This window comes from Amblyomma maculatum, chromosome 11 (genome assembly GCF_055883805.1).
Source record: "Amblyomma maculatum isolate TAMU_Amacu chromosome 11, ASM5588380v1, whole genome shotgun sequence".
In the NCBI taxonomy this organism is placed as follows: domain Eukaryota; kingdom Metazoa; phylum Arthropoda; class Arachnida; order Ixodida; family Ixodidae; genus Amblyomma; species Amblyomma maculatum.
In genome coordinates this window covers 9,032,149-9,052,878 of record NC_139354.1, presented here as the reverse complement: position 1 = coordinate 9,052,878, position 20,730 = coordinate 9,032,149, and the positions used below count along the sequence as shown (strand labels likewise).

Genomic DNA, 20,730 nt, shown 5'->3' with positions numbered 1-20,730 from the left:
CACAGGGCAAGTGATCGCGTCTACTTCCGGCGCTAGCCACACACGCACACACATACACACAGGAGCGTATCGAGGTCTGTGTGTACGGCTGTACTGGCTGTACTGTCGATCATACCGTGTCTTGCAACGGGAAAGTAGTGTCAGCGGTGTCTAGTCTCATTTTATTTCAGCTCAGTATCGTCGACAACGGTGTGTCGAGTATGGCGGATAACGAGCAAAAGGCGATGCAGCTCGTGGCCGACGCTGAAAAGAAGATCAAGTCGGCCCAGGGCTTCCTCGGATCGTTATTCGGGTAAGAGGACGGCGAGAGTTTCGAGCTAGCAAGGGTTAGCTGCCGTCAGGTGTTGCCTATCGCACGATGTTTTGACGGGTTGCTAGCTCGCCCACATTGTGCGAACGAAACTGGCAGCCTGGTCGCCGCATGAGACACCGTTTTTTTTTTCCTGCAGTGGGCCTTTGGCTACCTTCCCAGTGTGGTAATCTTCGAAAGGCCGCTGGTTATTGATGCTTAAGTACTGTATTCAGGCTGCATCTTCAGCTTAAGCTTTGGACATTCCGTAGGAGAGCTATCTTTGCAGGTACGGGCAGATGCTAACGTTAAGGAAAACCCAAATACACTTATCTAAATTGGCAGCAAGTTTCGTTCGTAGCGCATGCGAACACTGCTGCAGTGACATCCGCATTCTCCGTCGCTTGCTTAATCGCAGCATGTATCAGCATTTGGCGCATTGCAGCCCAGAAATAAGGCGCTGTTTGAAAACAAGCAAGTCGAAGTGGTGGCACGACCTTTTGATTTCAAGGAACCAATATTGACGTCTTGGAAGCATAGCTGGACTTATCGCGCGGTGATGAATGTTGAATCGGCGGAGATCATTCCTGATAGTAAGGCGGCGGATATTGGGATTTTGTCTCGTAAGTGTTGTATGTGCCACTGTGCGGCGAGGAACACTACTTGATCATTGTCGGTAATAAGGCTGGAGGCCAAATCGACAGTGCCCACCATCGGATCTGTTGTCTCGTGCGTCGAGAATGTGTCGCCTGATCCATCAGCGGCATTTTGCCGAACAATGCGCGATTGTTTATTGCAGGCGCAAGCCAGTTTTTACCTTTATTTTGTACTTCCAAACCCAAGTAACGCCCCCCTCACGGTGTTAGAAGTAGCCCCCTTATGGCTTGCACGTCACATCGTACGAGAATTGAGTCTGTTATCGTCGGCAAACCGCGCGTACTTTGGGCTGTATCGCAAAATATATCGCATGTCTAGATTGCAGATGATGGCACACTGTTCGGTTAATGTTCTGGAGGGAGTAAGGAAGTTGAAAATATATAACCTTTAGCCTTTTGCTTGTTAATTGTGTCAGCTTTGTTTCACTGATGTGTACTTCTAATGAAAGTAAAAATGATCGCTGCTCACTGTGTAAACGTCATGGCCATGAGCGTTCTTATTCAAGGACATCTATCTGTATTGTAAAACTTCAACCCTTTGCATTAAGGTGCCAGAAGTTTTTATTTTTTATTTCTTTCATTTGTTCTAAATTTTGTGCAGGAGTTCATCAAAGATGGAGGAAGCATGTGAAATGTATGCACGTGCTGCGAACATGTTCAAGATGTCCAAGAAATGGAGCGGTGTGTATAATGCAACTTTCTACTATTTGTGAAATTAATGCATCTTATTTCCTGCATTGGCTCGTGTTTATGAATTGCTGAACCCATGAATTTGCAAGTTTTCTAAATGAACATAAAGCTTTAAAAAAGGAAAGCTAGCATAAAGCTTAGGTTTTTTAACATACACTGACTGCATGCCTGCATGCTGTGCAATGTCAGCTCCTGTTAAAGAACTTTACAGGGCCTAAATTAATCCGGACCATCTGACTGCAGCGTCTTTGTAGCCAATATGTTTGTTGCTTTCGAATGTTGAATCCCATAGCCAGCAGCACATATTTCTCCGCCAGTGTACATCAATGTTACAAACATGGAATATCTTCACATATTATTTTTCTACACTGATAGCTTCTCTGTGAACATGTAACATTTATGTTTAGTTGTGCATGCTCCATTTGTCACTTCTGCGAAATTGCCACTAGCAAGTGCACCACTGGTGTTTGTGGCACCTCAGTGAGTTAAGTTTGAGGCCCTGACCTTTAAAAATCATGTTCTTGAAACATTGTTGCTTATTTTTATTTTTTATTTTTAATGCCTTCACTTGCAAGTGCTTCTACTGCACTTTTAAACAGAAAACTTGCAGGAAGAACAAGTTGCTTTGAATTTGAACACTTTTTCACATACATATTAATCTTTGATGACAAGGAAGGGCTTTTAGTTTGCAGTAACAGCGGTAGTTTTTGTGGAGATGAACAGCCTTCATTTCAGAACGGTTAAGCTGCCAATATTTCTGTGAGGATACGTATGGGGACAGGAACTGCACTTCCTTCAATTTGGCAGTATCTCCTGTTAGTTCATTATATTTGAGGGAATAATTGGGGGGGAAGGAGGTAGATTTAAATACAATTCAGCCAAGCCTGAGCATATTTAGGGAGGGAGTATAGCGGAGGGACAGTCATTGATGGGGGTGTTTGCTCAATAGCTGGCATATTCCAAAGGCATTGCATGAAAAACTGTTTATCGATGCAGCGGCGGGGAGTGCTTTCTGCGAAGCAGCCAGCCTGCATCTCAAGTGTGGCAGTCGTCATGACGCAGCGTCCTGCTTTGTTGACGCTGGCACGTGCTACAAGAAGTCAGACCCTCAAGGTAAAGGAGGGTTCACATGTTTCATGCACAACCTTGCAAAGAAAGCACATTTAGCATGTGGTCACTGCAATATAAGTAATGCCTTTTATGCTTATGTTACGAGAGCACAAAAGAAGAAAACATGAAATGCTAAATGCCCATGTGTGCACTGTTTGTACTTTGCAAGATGTAGCTTTTCATATAATAATACTACTCACTGTGATGACTTAGGATGGCGGGTTATGCTCTTGGAGCATAGAGTTATCCCAGAGAAACAAGGTGTAACAAAATAGTTCAGTAGTGAGAGATGCGAATGGCTGAGGCTGATGAAACTTTATTGTGAATAAGGGTGGAGGATTGAGGGCAGTTAGCTAGCGTGCCGCAGGCCGTGGAGACCTTTGGCGACGCTGGCCCATTCGACAGCCTTGAGCTGAATGTTGGGATCATTGCTGGACGTTAGCTTATCCCAAGCTTCTTTAGAGAGATCGGGCAAGATTTCTGAGGTAGCCTTATGGACTCTGCACGCCCAGATCATATGGTCGAAGTTGTCTTTCTCGCCGCAAAAGCAGCAGAAGGGATTCATATCCTTATTTATGAATTTTGATATGTAGTTTGGGTTGGGGAGGGTTTCCATCTGTAGCCGTCTCCGTATGATTTGCTGGTGTCTGGTCAGTGTTTTATGGGGTGGTGGGAGTGTTCTTCATATTGCTTTGTAATGAACAGTGAGTTTGTGGTGTGATATGACTGGCTCACCGAAGGGTTCCGGTTCCTGATTTTGCACCACCACTCGGCCGGCTAATTCTCGAGCGTGTTTGTCTGCACTGTTAACTTTCCACTGAGGGTCACTGTAAGGGGATGAAGAATCTCAAACTAAGTTTCAGACATTGCAGGCTAACCGTGCTAACATTCGCGTACGCATTCTTGTAGATATGGGTCGCAGGACAGTCCAGACAAGCAGGAGTGGCTTGCATGCCCAGGTTGTGATGTGCCTGAGGGAGCCTTTGAGCCCTTTGCCCTCTGTGCTACCTTAATTTTTATGCAGCCTTTCAATTTAAAGCGCCATCTTAACCATTACACGTTGTCACCTTGCATGTAGAAATCGCAGATCATATGCTTAACCTCGCATTGTTTGTGTCTGAAGAGGTCAGCTAACGAGGAGCCACATTTCAAACAGGTGTTTTTGTTTTCTTTTTTAATTTTTATTGACTTCTCTTCATCCAGAGGCCATCAACTGCCACCTCAAAGCTATTGAGATCTACACAGACATGGTAAGTGTTCTGAAAAGACAGGCAAATGGGATAAGAATAATAATAATAAATAACAAACAAACATTTTGTTGCCCAATGCAAGAGAGGGATGCCTATTGTATTTGTCCGGTGTGGGCTTTGTTCACGCTGTAGATTGATAAATTTGATAATGAACATGGGGACCTACACAGTTGCTACAAATCCTTGCCTTTTTGTGCATGAGCGCATCTTCTACCATTCTTTGTTTCTACTTGTCACATTTTGTTGTAAGCAGCAAATTATTCATGTCAGGTGCTCATTGTTCCTTTCCTCTGTTCAGGAAATTCCACTTTTGATTAAGTTAATTTTTTATTTTTCGTATGGGGCTGCTTGTACAGCGGGGAAACAAATGTTTCCTTATCCTATTGCACGAAAGGGAAAAAGTTATTGTAGCATTGCGTTGTTATGCACTTGGCTGATATTTTCTGTAGCAGCTGGTGCACGCATGTCCCTTTGTACTTCTTGGCTTTTTAATGAGCTGATTTGCTTAACTGTACAAAATAGTTTTTCCTTCTGTGCACCTGCATTCAGTAAATTTTATTCCTGACTGTAAGTGTACAGTTCATTATTTTATGTTTGGATTTTTTGTGTGTGTTTGTGTGTGCTTGAGGTGTAACTGCATGGTAAGTGTATGACACTAAGTACTTTATTAAGATGTGTCGTGCAAACCCGAATCCTAGCAACATTGCAAAAATACACTGGAAATATGCTAGGCATTTAAATAACCATCGCCACTGTTATCTTGTCAATAGCACGCCTTGTTTCTCAAAGGATAAGGCAAAAAGTGCTGATTTTTACATTCTGTTTGCAGGGCCGATTCACCATAGCTGCAAAGCACCATATGACCATAGCCGAAATATACGAGTCAGAGGTAGTCGACATTGAGAAGGTGAGCAGCTTGATAATACTTGCTGGGAGGATAATTGGTGCATGTTCACTTGATGGGGTTGTAGGGCCAAAAAAGACAGCACACAGATAGATAGACAGGACAAGTGCAACAAAGGATGATGTGAATCTAAGGCCAAAGAATCAAGATATAGAGGAAGAACGGAATGATGCACCCGACAGGTAGGTAACCTGATCAGCACACGGAGTCTAGGCACGCACTTGTCTCACTGCGTTTTATCTGAAAAAGCCCTTTCATTACTGTGCATTGCAATAGATGGTGCGCTTACACAATCACTACCTTTTTCATTGATACAGCGTGCCTCAAGCAGTTCCTGGGGATGGTGCACTTACACAATCACTACCTTTTTCATTGATACAGCGTGCCTCAAGCAGTTCCTGGGCTATCTTATCCCTACTCCTGTGTCCTGGATCCCATGGGATCCTGCCTCATTCTTCTAATCGAAGCGCAATTTGAGATCTCATTTAGCGCACCACTGTAAAGCCTGCGGCAGAACAGGTAACTTGTACGAAGCCAGGCTGAAGGAAACAAAAATCTTTAAAATAGTAGTAAATGCATTTTTAGATAAAACGCAGTGAGACAAGTGCATGCCTAGACTTTGTGCGCTGGTCAGATTACCCATTCCTTGCGCACATGTTTTGGTTCTTCCTCTCTTAGTTTTTTACCTTACATACACACCATCCACTATGAATAAACAGTCGCAAGTTGCACCTGTTCTGTCTGTCTGCCTGCGTGCTGTCTGTTTTGATGCTACAACCCTTCAAGTGCAGGTGAGCAGCTCTTGTTCCTGCATCTTGCTCTACAAGGAGATGTGTTCAGGGTCCGTGAGGTACTTCTAGCAGAGTCCACTGGGCGGAACTGAATGTTTTCTTGCATATTCAGTTCAGTTCAGTCGTGTCCGACTCTTCGTGACCCTATGGACCATGTCACGCCACGCTTTCCGGTCTCTCACTATCTTCCTAACATCACATAGCTTCATCTGCAATGCCTCGAGAATGCCATCTAACCATCGCGTTCGCTGCCTACCCTTTCTCCGGCGACTCTCAACCTTTCCCAACATCAAATCTTTCTCCAGCGACTCCTCTCTTCTCATCAGATGACCAAAGTAGCTGAGCTTTAACTTTAGAATTTGACCCTCCAGTGAGCAGTCAGGGTTTATGGTCGACAATATCGGCTGATTTGATCTTCTGGCAGTCCAAGGAACTCTCAAGAGTCTTCGCCTTACCTTCATATTACCTTCGCCTTACCTTCGCCTTCCTTGCATATTAGGCTTGTGTAAAGCTGGCGTAGGCTTGTTTGTTATTTCATGCTTGCCTTGCCACCAGTGTGTAGTTTTACTGTGGACACTGTTGTGTCATTGGATCATTGCCTTCCAAAGTGGAGGCAGCATTTATGTGAAGCATAGAGAGCCTCTTGTAAACTTTTTGACTGGAGCAGCAGAAGCTGCCAGGCGAAGTCAGCTGAGCCACAGCGTCAACTTGCGCCAGTTGAGTAAGAAGTTAGGGCTGAGATGTAGTCTACTCATAACATGAAGTGTCTTGTGAAAACTGAAGAGCTATGCTTGTAATGTTTACAACTCGGTGACTTTAGCGGAGCCGGAACTACATACTGATGTTGGGCAAAAATATTCTTGGAGGTCCTAGTGTTAGTGGTGATTGGGCACTTTTCTAGCGGACTCCTCTTATATAATAGGGGACCTAATGAAAAGGTTATGCGGTTATGCTGTCTGTGTAAGTTTATAATGTATAAAAGAGGCTATACAAGAATGTCACAAAGTATGAATAACCTTGCCTGCAGAAGTAATTTTTGTCGAGGTAAGTTGATTTTCAGTGTAGTCAATCAGAAAAAGAAAATAAATATTTTTATTCTCTTTTTAATGTGTTCGCATACCTTGTAATTTCTGCAGCATTGCACATAGCTGCTCTTATGATATAAGCTGCACATTTCTTGAAACTCAATGCATATGATGTTAATTTTTAACGTTTTGCCATAGTATGTAGTCTTGTTGTGTGCACATTTGCACTTGAAGTGACCGGAGTGCATTAGTGCTGAGGCTGCCATTTGGGGCAGTTGCCTTGAGCATTTTTCTTCTGCTCTTTTCTTTCTTATAGAAAAAAAAAAAAAAAAAACCTTTTTGATGGCTGGCATGCCCAGCAGCTATCTGGGAAACTATTGTTCTAGTATTTGGCAACCACAGCCATTGTGTTTTTAGTTAGACTGATAAGTTTGCTCTTTGTGACTCTGTCTGTGTATTGCTTTAAAAAGTTCACCCTGTTACCAACTTGCATTTGAAAACAGAAAAAGCATTAAAACGGCAGCTTTATTTTGTTTTTAGTAATTAGGTGTGCAGTTATTTGTTGCAGAACAGTGCAAAAATTTTGTGCACAGCTTTGGTCATTTTATCATTGAGGCTTTCCCACTGCATGGTTGGTGTTCCTATCGCTTCTAGTCAAGAGATTGATGAAATGTTACACCAGGCTTGAACATGATTTTTCTCTTTTTTTTTTCCATTTCAGGCTATGTCACACTATGAGCAGGCAGCTGATTATTTCAAGGGTGAAGAGTCCACAAGGTACGTAGCACATCCTTGCCTGAAGTGAATAAAGGGAGATGGGGCCCTGAATGAGTAACGTGAGTAACGTTTAATTTCCTTGGGACCATTTTTTTGCGTTCAAACTTGTTGCAGCTGCTTTTGCAGAACATGCAAACTGTTTTTTTTTTTTTTTTAATAGTATTGCTGCATTAATTTCAATCGCTCTTGCAGCATGTGTGATGAGTGTACGCATCCAAAACAAGGGCGAGAAAGTGAGACCAGATCTCGCTTTGCCACTCAGTGTTAGCCAGCTTGGCTCTCTCTGTGGTCGGTTCTCTTGTCAAAATGCTTGTGAATGGATTCTAGGTTCCCTTTCATCCTTTGTTCATGTTTATCCTTCAAGAGCTGCCTTGATTTCTTTCTTCTGCCAGAAAACTGCATCTGTCGCTTGATTATTATTCAGCTGGAATCCAAGTGCCAGCTTGTATCTTTCCTTTCATTAGATTTCTTTCTCTCTCTCTCTCTCTTTGCTATTAAATCTTAATCTCATGGTTTGTTTTAGCAAACCAGAGATTGTCCCATGCTTCACTGGTCAGCAAAAAAAAAAAAAAAAAAAAGGTTTAAGGCAATGTTGGAAAGATGGAGGGCAGCTTGGTTAGGGTAGGACTGTGTCGTGTAGCGTGCGAAGTGTGTTCAGATAAATGAGGTGGGTGGCCTCGACGGTGACACCTGGCAGCCTTGGCACCTAATGATGTGGCCATTTTTCGAGAAATATTATGTACTCGTATATTATGTCACTTTCTTGGTTTGAGCTGGGCACGTGATATAACATGAAGACTTGGTTTCGGCGACGATGAGGGGTATATAAAGAAAGTAGTAGCACCAGTGAGTTTCAGGTTCTCTTCTCTTGAGTGATTGCTCTCTTAGGGGCGTGTTTGTGAGTGTCCAAGTTATGAGATGGGAAACTTACCTTCTGGGTATGTTATGAAGGGTGCCCTGCTAAACCTTTAGTGTTTCTTATAATCTACATTGAGCATTTCGGTGTCCCATTATATGTGTAACATGGTGAGCGTAACGTCACACCTTTGTTTCTAGTGTTGAGTGGCTGTGGTTTAGGAGTAGAATTTTATTTATTTATTGATACTGTCAGCCACTTAGGTCGTGTGCAGTTTGTCAGGCTGTGTTCTGTCCGTGCAGCTCGGCCAACAAGTGCATGCTGTGCGTTGCCAAGTACGCCGCTCAGCTGGAACAGTATGAGAAAGCGATCGATATCTACGAACAGGTGAGCCTCCATTTCATCACTCAAGGTCACTGAACCTGATCGCGGTCGCAGCATTGTGCTTGGTATGATGCTGAAGGCAAACGCTGCCCCAGTGCTGTGCGGTATGGACGCATGTGTAAGAATTTTGGGAGGTTGAAATACTCTCCAGATTGTTGCCTTGGCACTTGAGAATCAATTTACTGTTTATTGAGGTGCTCGGGTGTCGCCTGTTAAAACTGTTCTTCAGTTGAAGGCTGATCTTTCTCTCCTTGCACGTAGGTGGCAGCATCATCGCTAGACAACCCACTGCTGAAGTACAGCTCGAAAGAGTACTTCTTCCGCGCTGCACTTTGCCACTTGTGTGTCGATGTCCTCAATGCACAGGTGAGTATGAAACCCAGTCGGCAAGTTAAGCAAGCATTGGGAATGGCTGGGGAGATAAAGATAGAAGAAAAATATGTTCAGGAACAAACGCCATCGTAACAGATGTAATTTGTTTTTAAATTTAGTTTCATTACATAGATTGTAACCAAAACTCACCTACTAACTTTTCACTTAACACTTGCCTGTTTGGTGCTAATGGGGAATTCCAAGCCGTGGACAAGACAATGCCATTTAAGTGCATGAGTTTTGCATGAGAAAAAAAAAAAAATTTCTTGTCATGCCTTTTCTGCGCAAAATTGAAACTGAACGCATTGGGCTCGATGATGGAAACAGCGAATCTGCTAGTGTTGTGTTGCAGAGACTATGGCGTCCAGTTATGAACAGCATCTGCTCTTGCTGCATGTCACGCTTAGTGCAATGAAAAGTACAGCGATCGCCAACAATGGTCATTACCTTTGCGAGCAACAGAGTGAAAGAAATTGGGTAGAGCAAGCGAATCAGATTGGGCACCAGTTGCTTCAACGTGTCATCAGCGGACATGCTGTTTCCATTGAGCTTCCTGTGTGCCTATTACACTCGGTTTAAGATTGGATTTCCTCGCGCTGTGGGAGTTGAGTTTTTTTCTTTGTTTCAAAAACTGATGTGTAATTGTGTTGTCCATGGCTTTTAAGTCCCCATTGGCGCTGACCACCCAGTTATGTCCGTGCCAGGGGACCGTGAAAAGATATTTACTGAGGCAGGATTGTATGCTTGAATGATTGATATTCCACCACTCGTCTTTGCAACACAAATCTGTTCGCTATCTTCGCCATCACCTATAACATTGTGCATAAAAAATAATGCTCCCCCCCCCCCCCTCCTCCCTTAACTGAACAGATGCTGGCATGCAAAAACTAAAATAAAGAAACCAAATTGAGATTGCGCTGCACCTCACCCCATTCCACCAGCGTCACTTGAGCCCACTTTACGCCACTGGGAAAGGCCGGTTAAGAACTCGTAGTGACATATCGCCTTAATCGACTGCAAGCATTCGTGAGGAGCAATTTTTAAAAATTACATGTAAATTATGGTGTCCATGCAGTAGTGCTTTTATATTTTACTCGAATATACTCACATAAACCACCTCTACAGGTTTGTTGTGCTAGGATACGACTATATTCAGGGTCCCTTTAACAGAAAGGTTAATCAGCTGGGTAATTAGAATAGCTTGTACAGTTAACGCCTGCCGTCGCTGAGGGTTTTTGTTTGAAAATACTCTTCTAGTTTGAACTGCCTTTTTTGAAAATGTGCACTGAAGTACCTGGTACTACCATGAGAGGGACTAAGGAAGAGGCCATTCTCAATGGCATATTAGGGCTGCAGTGTCCTTTTGGCATTACTTGCCAAACAATATAGGGCTAGATTAACCGTGCAGCAGCTGAACATCGCCATGGAAGAAGTAACGAGAGGCTAATGATAGTGTTTACCTAATTTTCATAAGCTCATAACTTTACGAGTTTTGATGGAAAAAAAAAGGGTGGCAGGGTCTTAGTGCTCCCCTCTCCCCTGTAAGTATGCTAACTTTTGTGTTCTGCAGAGGCTGGAGTGTGGCTGTTCCAGCAAGAACACTATTTGTTTAGTATTAATATTTGTATAATTCTCGTCAATTTTACATCATCAGCCGAGACCCAAACATTTCCCCCCTTTTTTATGTTAACTGGGACCGTTCATGTGACCAACATAAAATCAGTCTTTCAAAATTTGGCAAAAAGAAGCGCCGATGGCTTCTCTGCTTGTGACGGGCCCCAGAAATTTTATGGGGAGAAGAGGGGCTTGAAACTGAAGTAAAAGAACAGGATAGTGTAGAGAAACTTTCAGGAAGCTAGCTGAAGATGGGAATGAAGTCTTGTTCTCAGAGACAGCTGTTGTGCAGTATTTTACCTGGAATGTCAGCATCTGTTTTGGAGAGTTAACTTTAATCCTGACAATTTGTGAGGGTAATTTTTCACATGGTAACTGCCATTCATGGATAACACGAGTTTATAGAGTGTTTGCGCTACTCTCGCTCGTATATCTTACTCTTTCCTCATGCCGTTGTCAATGAGGAGCAAGAAGTTTGCGGAAAAATAGGAAAGTAAAGAAAAGGGACGTATTGATTGTCGTGAGTGCTTCACTTGACTCTGAGAAGATGCTGCAAATAAAGCATTTCATTTATTATGCTTGGTTGAGAAACTTCACAAACCTAAATGTGAAGTCAGTAAACTGCAGGAACCAACACAAAAAAAAGTGGGAGGTTCTTTTAACCTCCAAGCATGCTGGCTCGAATTGGACGTCTGTACTCGCATCATGGACACTGCATTTGAATGCAGCTTTTGGTTCTGGGTTGCGTGTTTATTTATCAAGCTACCTAATTTGTTTTTGTGCAGTTTGTACGGTATACATCTCTTTGTGGATTCATGAATTCACAACAGCATAAGTAAATAGTGTGCACTAAAGGCCCCACTCCATGGGGCTCACGAATGGCACACAAACACGCACAAACGTATGCTGGAGTCGGTCTGCATGCGTGAAGCGCCAGGCGCGAGCTGGGGCGCTCGCTGAGCAGATATCTGTCCACGTCAGATATTTCCGCGGCGCTCGCTGCACGCTCACACTGGCACCGGTAGAGGCTCACTGGTTTTTGCCTGGCGTACAACGATCAGAGGATGCAGTTCTCCTGACTTCCACTCCCTCAAGGTGGAGTAGATTTGCAGTAAGAGAGTAATTACTCATTGTCATCCACCCAAGCACAGCCGTACGGCTACAAAGGAAAGCTACACAGCATTCTCAGGAACTTCGTAGTTAAAGAAAAATTGTCCTGGTCCGGGGATCGAACCTGGGTCCACCGCTTTTCGGGGCAGTCGCTCTACCAACTGAGCTAACCAGGACGCTCAGCAGATCAGATGGTAGGGCGCGGGCGAATTGATCAATAACTCGAAGTGGGAATGTTGTTGGTGAAATATTTAGGGGAATCCCCCAAGGTGGAGTAGATTTGCAATAAGGGAGTAATTACTCATTGTCATGCGGTGTGATGTAACAAAGGTGGTGTCTTTATTTGTTATAGCTTTGTTTAAGGATTTTCATGTGGAGGTTTGTGTGTTTACTGACACTTCTTTTTCAGCATGCCTTGAAAAAGTATGAAGGAATGTGCCCCTCGTTCATGGACTCACGGGAATACAAGCTAGTCAAAGTGAGTGTCCCCTCTGTCCTCACCTGCCAAAACATGGACGTCCGAGTCCACATTTTGCAAGCATGTACTGAGTGAGCACATCCAAATCTGCACGGAAAAGAAGGGGAGAGCAAATTCCACCGCTTTAACTAGCTTTGCAAAACAGCTTTCACTGCATTTCAGTCTTATACAGCTGTCCATTTCTGCTCTCTGTTGCTTGAATACTGAACTGTAAGGGTTGATATTGCAACTTTTGTAATATTCGCTCCATTGCTGTAATTACTGATGCAAGCGTGCAACTTTGAGATGAGATGATGCAGCTGGAAAAGTGAGTTATTAGTTGTCATCACTGAGCCATTGCCTCCACATTTTGAGGTTCTTCCAGTAGGTGTGGACGAATTAAAGCCCCACGTGTTTGGAGACTCATTAATTGGAGCCCTGATTGGATAGAGCTGCAGTAATTCTTTAGGGTTCCTGGTCTCTCTTGGAAATGCTCAAGACAATTGCAGCCTATTGTTTGGAAAAAAAACCTCTTGGTCAGCTTGAGAATTTGCTAACTTTGATTGGTAGTTGTGATTGGAGGTGTATCGTGAACCAGCAAAAGGAAAAGGAACAGATATTTTATTACGCTGAATGTTACTAATTACTAGTAAGGATTTAACCCTTTGTGGTCCCTAACGTTTTCCCGCTTTACGCCCATTCCGGTCTTAAACTATTTTCTCATTTTCGGGGCCCCGGAAGGAAACAAACAAATGGGCAAGAACATTGTCAATGGTTTCTCTTCCTGCCCGAGACTCTCAGCGGTATTTTGGCAAGGTGTGGTATCGCTGGAAGGGTTTTTGATGACACGTTTGGTAGAAGAACACCTTCTCCTTCCTGCCCCCTTTGGCTTTGCAGTCACTGCAAACCGCACAACCTGCGAGCTTGTAGATGAAATGAGGCCCACCATCTAGTCTTTCCTCATCGTCCAAACGAACAGATGGGGCCCGTTTTTTTAGCGCAGGCCCTCATATCGTCGACCAGCTGTTTGATGAGGTTCCGGCGGTACTGAAGATGACACTGCTCCTTTAGGTCCTGTTCGAGCTGCTGCTAGCGCATCAGAATGAAGCTGTTTACGATTGAGATTTCCAGGAGCCAGAAAAACAGCTTCCTCCACCATTTCATGGTCTTGCGGGTAAAGAAATAGCTATAAGCCGCCACTTCTCCTTTCTTCAGTTACGGCGGCATTTTTCTTTCTGTTAGTCATAACAGTGCCAGTTAGCAGTACGCTCTTCTGAAGTAAATCTTCTGCATGAATAGGGGAAGTGTAAAACCTGTCGGTGTAAAGGTGGCAGCCACTTCTCGGCGTAGCTAGCTGCAATTTCTCAAGCAGGTGCAGAACAATCCTACATGTGAATGGGAGCTCTGGACGGCAGAGGCTGTCAGTCGTCATGCTTCCGTAATAAGGCTAATTGCAGAAATATAGCCCGTTTTACAGTCGGCAAGTGCATAAACCTGCATGCCCCATTTCGTTGGCTTGTGTAGATTATAGCACTTGGAACAAAATTCACCCCTTGAAGCCGGCGGTGCTCACATCAATACAAATTTTTGGCCCGGCTCTGAAATGCTCTCTGCATTTTCCATCAATGTAGTTAACAATGTCCCTCACCTTGCTGCCGCAAGTTGGTCGGTCGGGTGAGACATCTGGGCTTGGTGAAACGTGCTGCATCCAAAAAATCTGTAGAAACCACTTGAGTTTGAAAACATGAAGGAAAAAGGGCATCTTCTTGAGCAGGTACTGGCTAAAGTACTCCTTTATTTCGAGCTTTGGATGCAGTGCCATGTTGATTATTACTACAAAAAAGGCTTGAATTTCTCTACGGACACATCTTCCCACTCCTTCCAAATTGAATGTTCCGGAAGAACTTCGGCAGTCGAGATTTTCTCGCATGCATAGCGGTTTGCCTCGCGCACAATGTCCTCAATCAGTTTGTCCGTAAAGAACAACTGAGAGTAGTCCCTCTCACAGGACAGGTTAAAGGTGCTTACTTGAGGTCCCGGGTTCAAGACACTGAACGGAATTGGTGTGAGGTGTGGAGACCTTTCCATGTATGCTTGCCAGACTGCTACACACGGTCTCGTGTCACCAGAACCACCGGCTCCAGCGCAGTCATCGTCATCACCGCTGGAACAGATAAGCTGTCTTCGTCATCTGACAGGAGCACATACTAGTTCTCTTCCTCAGGAAATCATTGTCACTTTGAATGAAAGCTTGACAATTTTTGCCATAGAAAGCACTCAGCGGGAATGCGGCCATGGTATGCTGCCAGCAGCATGTAAACAGAACGACGGAACTCTAGCACACTTGCTTCTGCCAAAGCTCCAAAACACTTAAGTGCAAGCCAAAACTCGTGCAATTCAACTATAGAAAAAGCTTGTCGGGGCCGTGCCCGACAGCAGACCGCTACGGCAGAGTAGTGTTGTCGGGCGGGGCCTGACTGAGGACCACAAAGGGTTAAGTGCTGTGTTAGTGGTAATGCAGTGCTGAGCTAAGTGCTTTGTCAGTGATAATGCATTGCTGTATGATAGCAATCTTAGTAGAAGTTGTTCAGTTGCTTTGTTGTAATCGGAATGCTTTATGTTAAAGAAATGTGATCCTAATAATTTGTCTTATCGCAATCGGCACGCTCTGCAGTAAGGGAAAGTGGGGTTTACTTTGGAAAGTTCACTTGCATTATTATACTCCAAATGCTTCATAGCCGTGGAACATAGAGTAAGTGATCCCCGTAGGAAATTTGATTCTTTCGTGATCAACGGCTAACCTCTAGTTACTGGGTAACAGCTCCTTTTAAACAATTTTGTTGTTGATGGGAAGTGGCTTGCACAAGCAATACTCTGTTCCTTCTCTGCCTCGTATCTTCTCATTTCCTTTTCACTTTTGAAACGCCCTGCTTGCAGGCTTTAATTGCAAAGTTGGAAGACCAGGATGTTGAGGGCTTCACGGACACAGTGAAGGAATACGACTCGATCTCCCGGCTCGACCAGTGGTACACGGTCATCCTGCTGCGCATCAAGAAGTCCTTGCAGGAGACACCAGACCTACGTTAGAAAGAAGAGGGAGTAAAAAAAATTTTCAGAGAGTGTACGAGAGACACCGAAAAGGGTGTCGCGACGCACCCTTTCCAGCTGCCCCATTGTTTCTTGTTTGGCAGTGTGTCACTTTTGTTTGTAAACCACTTGATTTTTGACAAACGAGAAACGGCAACGAAAAATGCTTCTCCTACTTGCTTAGTCCTCATTGGGTGCAGGTGTGAAAGTACTAATGTGCATGTGGTCCGCATTGTTTTTATACCTGTACATGCACGCAGGTGGAATGAAAAAGCTCATTGGCTGTAGCGAAAAAGGAAGAAAGAGCAGTTTGCTACTATCGAAAACCTGCAGAATCAAAAAATTTAAATTTTTTTTAAACATGGCATCATTTGTAAGAAGCAGCAGGGTTGCTAAGAGGCTTGTTATGTGCTTGGTGGACTGTTTGCCAAGTTCAGAGTTCTGAGAGAGCCACCTTGGCAAAGTTATCATCCAAACTGACGTTCCTTGGACTGAATTGTGCTTTGTGCTAGCTCGTCTGACTTTTTCTTTCTTTTTCTTTTTTACCAGCAGGATGTAGAAGAACTGCTCTTAACTTGAGGGCAGAGCCTTGTGGATGTTGGTATTTTTATTGGACTGTTTTCTTGTTCATCCACACTGCGACAGGTTTTAACACTGAAGTGCGACGCTCGGACTATGAATACTGGCCTGTGGGCAAATTGTGTGTTCTGTTTTAAGTTGCAATTTTTCAGATATCCGGTGAAGCTCTTATGTTTGCAGGTCACCTGCTTACAGACCGCATGTGATGATGCTCTGCATCTGATTGACATCAGCAGTAGAGAGGGGCACACTTTTGAAGCCCTTTGTGATGCTTTGTTAATGGGGGGAATAGTGCTGTTTTGTATATTTTCAGTTCCACATTGTAACCTGAGAATCGTTTGGTTTGCTGTGGTTTATTTCCACCAGTGTTCATCCATTTGAGTCTGTAAACTTGCTTACAGTCTCTTTTCAATACTTGGCCTGTTAGGCGAGAAAAAGCAGGCAGGTACCGCCCAAAATAAAGAAACATTCTCTCTTTAAACACGGCACATTTCTTACCTGCCTTGTGTGCATATTTTTTTAACAGAGTCCTTTTGTCGTTGCACTCGTGGCTGTATTTATGGTGGTATTGGCAGTCGTAATTAGGCTGGCACTGTAAATCATCCTTAGTTGTGCAGAGTTTGTTTTCTCGTGATCAGGGTATCATGATATGAAAAAACGAAAAACAGCTTATTCGCACAACTTGGCTTCACGATGATGTACAGTACTCACGGATTGAAATAGGACACTCGGAGCGCGTGGCCGTCGCTGCATGCAGCGCCGCCCGGGGATGCTCATGGAACCAAGGTGCTGCATTGTGGTATAGCTCGAGGGGGAGAACATCTAAGAAGCAGAACTGCTCCTTCCGGTCGCCAAAAAGCCGGCCTGTTTACCACACTGCCTTGCATTCAGCGACGGCCACGCACTCCGAATGTCCTATTTCAATCCGTGAGTACTGTACTTATAACTCAAAAGAAAGAAAAGATGTAACTGAGCATGTTGAGATGCCTAAGAGTGGTATAGTCAAGCATTCTTGCCCTACATTTGTTGTACAGCCTGTGTACAACACTTATATAAATTTTCTCCCATGCAAGATCGGCTGCCACTTTTTAACAAAGAAAACAACTGTTGACACTTTTTGCATTCCAAACGCAAGTGCGGCTGGCTGCTTGGGGAAAAAAATTGTGGACAGAAGTGGTAACAGCATGGCAAACAGTATGTATGCTGTGCTGTGCCAGAGAACAGATAATTTGCCCCCGGTCATTAATAGGTTCAAGTTATAGCTACATCACCTGGAAATGAACAGAATGGGAGAAACATAGTTTTCAAGCTAAGTGGCATCATCCCTTCGGCAGACTAGTTCTCTGCCATACTAGACTTCACTAGTACTGCGAATGACGTGCAGAATGTTTAGTCTGCACACTTGCTATGATTTAAGTTTAGATTTGCCTACAATGTCTGCACAGTAGCTATTAGCAAGTATTAGCAGAAAGTATCAAAGTGCTTGCTTCATGTTTCAAAACAGAAAGCCACTAAAATGAGGGTTAATATAGTTTGTTTGTAGTTTGGGCCCTGCCTGTGTGCATAAGTTACAGTCAACACTTCATGACACCCTTGAGGGAAGGGCAGTGTCTGTCACAAGCTGACCATTTGTTTTTGTGTTGTACAACATGTTAGCGTGACACTTGTAGTGTGTGCCCTTGTGCTGTTCTCAAAGACTGCACAGAACAGCACTTGCTGGCCACATCTACGCTGGTGCTATGGTCAAATTTCTAACTGCAGCTATATAGCATGGTTGAGAGACAGTGGAAAGATGGTCAACTACACCTGTTGTGTTAACAGGAAGAACAGTCAGTCAGTAATGGGAAACTATTGTGCCATTTCTGCGTAATGCATGAACACTGCACATTGATGTCAGACATCGAACCAAGCCGACTGTGTGCTATGGTGCTTGAAAAAGCAAGGGTCTCCACTCCTTCAGCAAACCACACATTTTAGTTGTACACACTGGGATTGCGTCCAAATTGGCGACATTTCCGTACGCAAAATGTTTACCGCTTTACACCTTAATTCCATCCGATTGGCTTCACGGTCATTTGAATGTCAACATGAATGCCGCCAAGCAAGCGGTTTGCTGCACCTACTATTTACGAATGTTGCTCATCACGCTTTTGACAACACGATCTCTTGGGAAGTTTCCTCGTCTTGAAACTTCCAATCTTGTCACCCTGTTCCTCTCTATTACAAATTGTCAAGACGAATTTGTGCTAGATTCACGCAGTCAGCTTTTGCAGGTTGCTTCTCATCTCGTTAGCGCAACCGTGACCATCGACTGTCCTAGAATGCATGGCCACTGTGGATAGTTGGACCAAGAGCGATAAGATTGACTGGGGCTGGTGTGTGCAGATTTTGCATCCAGCCAGCCGCATCATAAAAGAGTCGCACAAAGATAACGAAAACCGTTTTTTGAGAATGTGCGGCAGGTTTTTTAATCTTGCGTCATCTGTGTAGTGCTTAATTAAGACTTCTTTGGTTGCATCCGCTTGTGTATATGCAGAGCTTTAAATTGGATGCACTGCTTGCTCTGGTTGCACGAGACACTGCATGTAATGTCATTGTTGTTCCTAGCTTAGTGAAGCCCGAGCCTTCAGCAGTTTGTCAAGCGACTGGGTGAAGGCTATACCTATTAGATGGAAGCCCGTTTAATCCAAATGTACACAGAGCGAATGCTGTGCTTCACTTTTATCATTCAGCCTCATTGTATTAGGTTCCAACGATGTAAATAATGTACAAAAAGAGCTCTATATGCGCATATGATTAAGCGTTGGTGTGTAATTTTTTCTTCTCCCGTTCCCCCCCCAATTCCCTCTTGGTGTCCGTAATCTCGTAAGGACAATTTGCCAGCATTTTGTTGTACTTTTTCAGTCACTCCGAGTGCTAATTCACCAGTGTTTACTTCCTAGGTGTGTGGCGGCTTCCAAGTTGAGCGTTGTTTTTGTCAAGGTTGTCCAACAGTCCACCTTTTTTCACACATGAAGCACCTCCCTTGAAGAGCTTGCGCAGCATTGAGCTTTTGAAAATATTAACGAGATGAAAAATTTAAAAATTGAACTATCTGATGATCCATACTGTAGCATTGGGAGTAACCATGTGTGCCACCCCGCGTGTTCAACTTGCATGAACCAGTTTCCTTTCCAACCGGCATGGGGAAGGGAAGAGGCATGCATGTACAGTGATGCTGTGTGAAAAAAGGTGGATTTAGTGGCTCAGAACTGCACGCAGGGAAAGGTAATGGAAAACATTAATTTCCCCCAGCTGCATTCCATTTAAGTGTGGTTGCATCGCCAACGCTTCCTTACAGAGGTGTACGCTAGGATTCAATAGGCTGTCCTCTGGAAGTTTGTTGAAAGCCATGAAAAGTGTATTGTCGACTGTAGGTCAACGTTTTTGTAAGGGCTATGCAGGTCAATGAACACCACTCTGCTTTCACAACCCCCCCTCCCCCCTACCTTTCAGATCTGCTTGTTGTGGCTGACTGCTGCTGTTTGATGAAACGCCCAATCTGGCAGCTGTATGCAGCTTTTGACTTTGGGCATGTATCGATATCTATTAAAGAACGTTATCTCAAGAATGGGATCAGCCTGTCTTGCTGCTCCAAAAACATTGGCATCAATGCACTGTGATGTTAAGGCAAAGGCCTTACTTGGCTATATTTGCAAAAATGTGTTCGCAAAACATGAAAGCAAACCAACGTGTGATATGACGTCACATTAAGATGAGACTGGTAGTCGTGAACAGAGGTGGGCGAATGCCCTCATTTTGGCCTTTCCTCCCTCGCCCTCAATTTACAATCGGCAGCCCTCCCTCACCCTCACTTAAAAAAATTATTTGCCCTCCCTCGCCCTCATCCTCACTTAAAAAATATTGCTGGTCCTCACTCACCCTCACCCTCATCTCATTTGCCCTCCCTCAACCTCATGCCCAGCAGTTTGAATATTTTAGTTATTTTTCATTATTTTCGATCTATGACAACGTTACAGCGAGTCAAAGTAGGCGCAAACTATTCTTACCTGCGTCTGTTTTCGGCAGTGTCAAGCCGCGTTGATCATTTAGCAATCCGAAGTTTCGAAGCTAACAATGCACTTAAATAAATGACGGGGCTGCGTTCATGCTGTAGCGTATCACTGGCAAGAGCGATCTGGTACTTGTTCCGACAGTTGCTGAAATTAAGATATGCACTGCACATGGAAACCAGAGGCTGTGAAAAGTGCAAAGAACAATTCTTGCAGTGCCCTAAGCATGCCAATCAAAGGCGAAACTTCGAGGAGGAAGGAAAATAACCACTGCCATAGTTTACCGGGCAAACCTGCCCATCGGTTCACACGCCATGTGTTTGAAGGAGATAGAGTGATCAAATACATTTACACAGCGCATGAGGAAGGAGAAGGTTCTAACTTCTAACCAGCCGCAGACGGAAGGCATGAGGCATATACGGCATATTAGACAACAGAACAATGTAATCTAATTCAAGTAACAGAAAAACGCTATCACACAGGAGCGTAAATTTCGAGGGAGTCAGGGGGTCATGACCCTCGATCGCTTCGCAGAGGGGGTTGGGATGGGGGGACATAGCATGCGAGCCCGGGGCCGTGTGCGATAATTCCAGACATGTACATGTAGTGTCATTTGGGAAACGCCGCGTAAAAATGCGGTTGTTAGGACACGGCACCGTATCGCATCCCACTTTCGTCCAAGAACAAACTGAAAACGCAAAGTGAAACACGTACCTCTGTTGCGCTT

The 20,730-nt window shown here is 44.1% G+C and overlaps 1 protein-coding gene across 1 annotated transcript; it reads left to right on the top strand.

Moving 5' to 3' along the window:
• Window positions 1-44: 44 nt before the first annotated feature.
• On the top strand, window positions 45-19,561 carry alphaSnap (Alpha-soluble NSF attachment protein). The gene is made up of 10 exons (XM_084584976.1): window positions 45-292; window positions 1,547-1,626; window positions 2,632-2,748; window positions 3,949-3,995; window positions 4,825-4,902; window positions 7,437-7,492; window positions 8,651-8,735; window positions 8,994-9,098; window positions 12,238-12,306; window positions 15,223-19,561. Exons 1-10 carry the CDS (start codon window positions 201-203, stop codon window positions 15,370-15,372), a joined length of 879 nt encoding a protein of 292 aa, XP_084441102.1. The 5' UTR covers window positions 45-200; the 3' UTR covers window positions 15,373-19,561.
• Window positions 19,562-20,730: the final 1,169 nt, after the last annotated feature.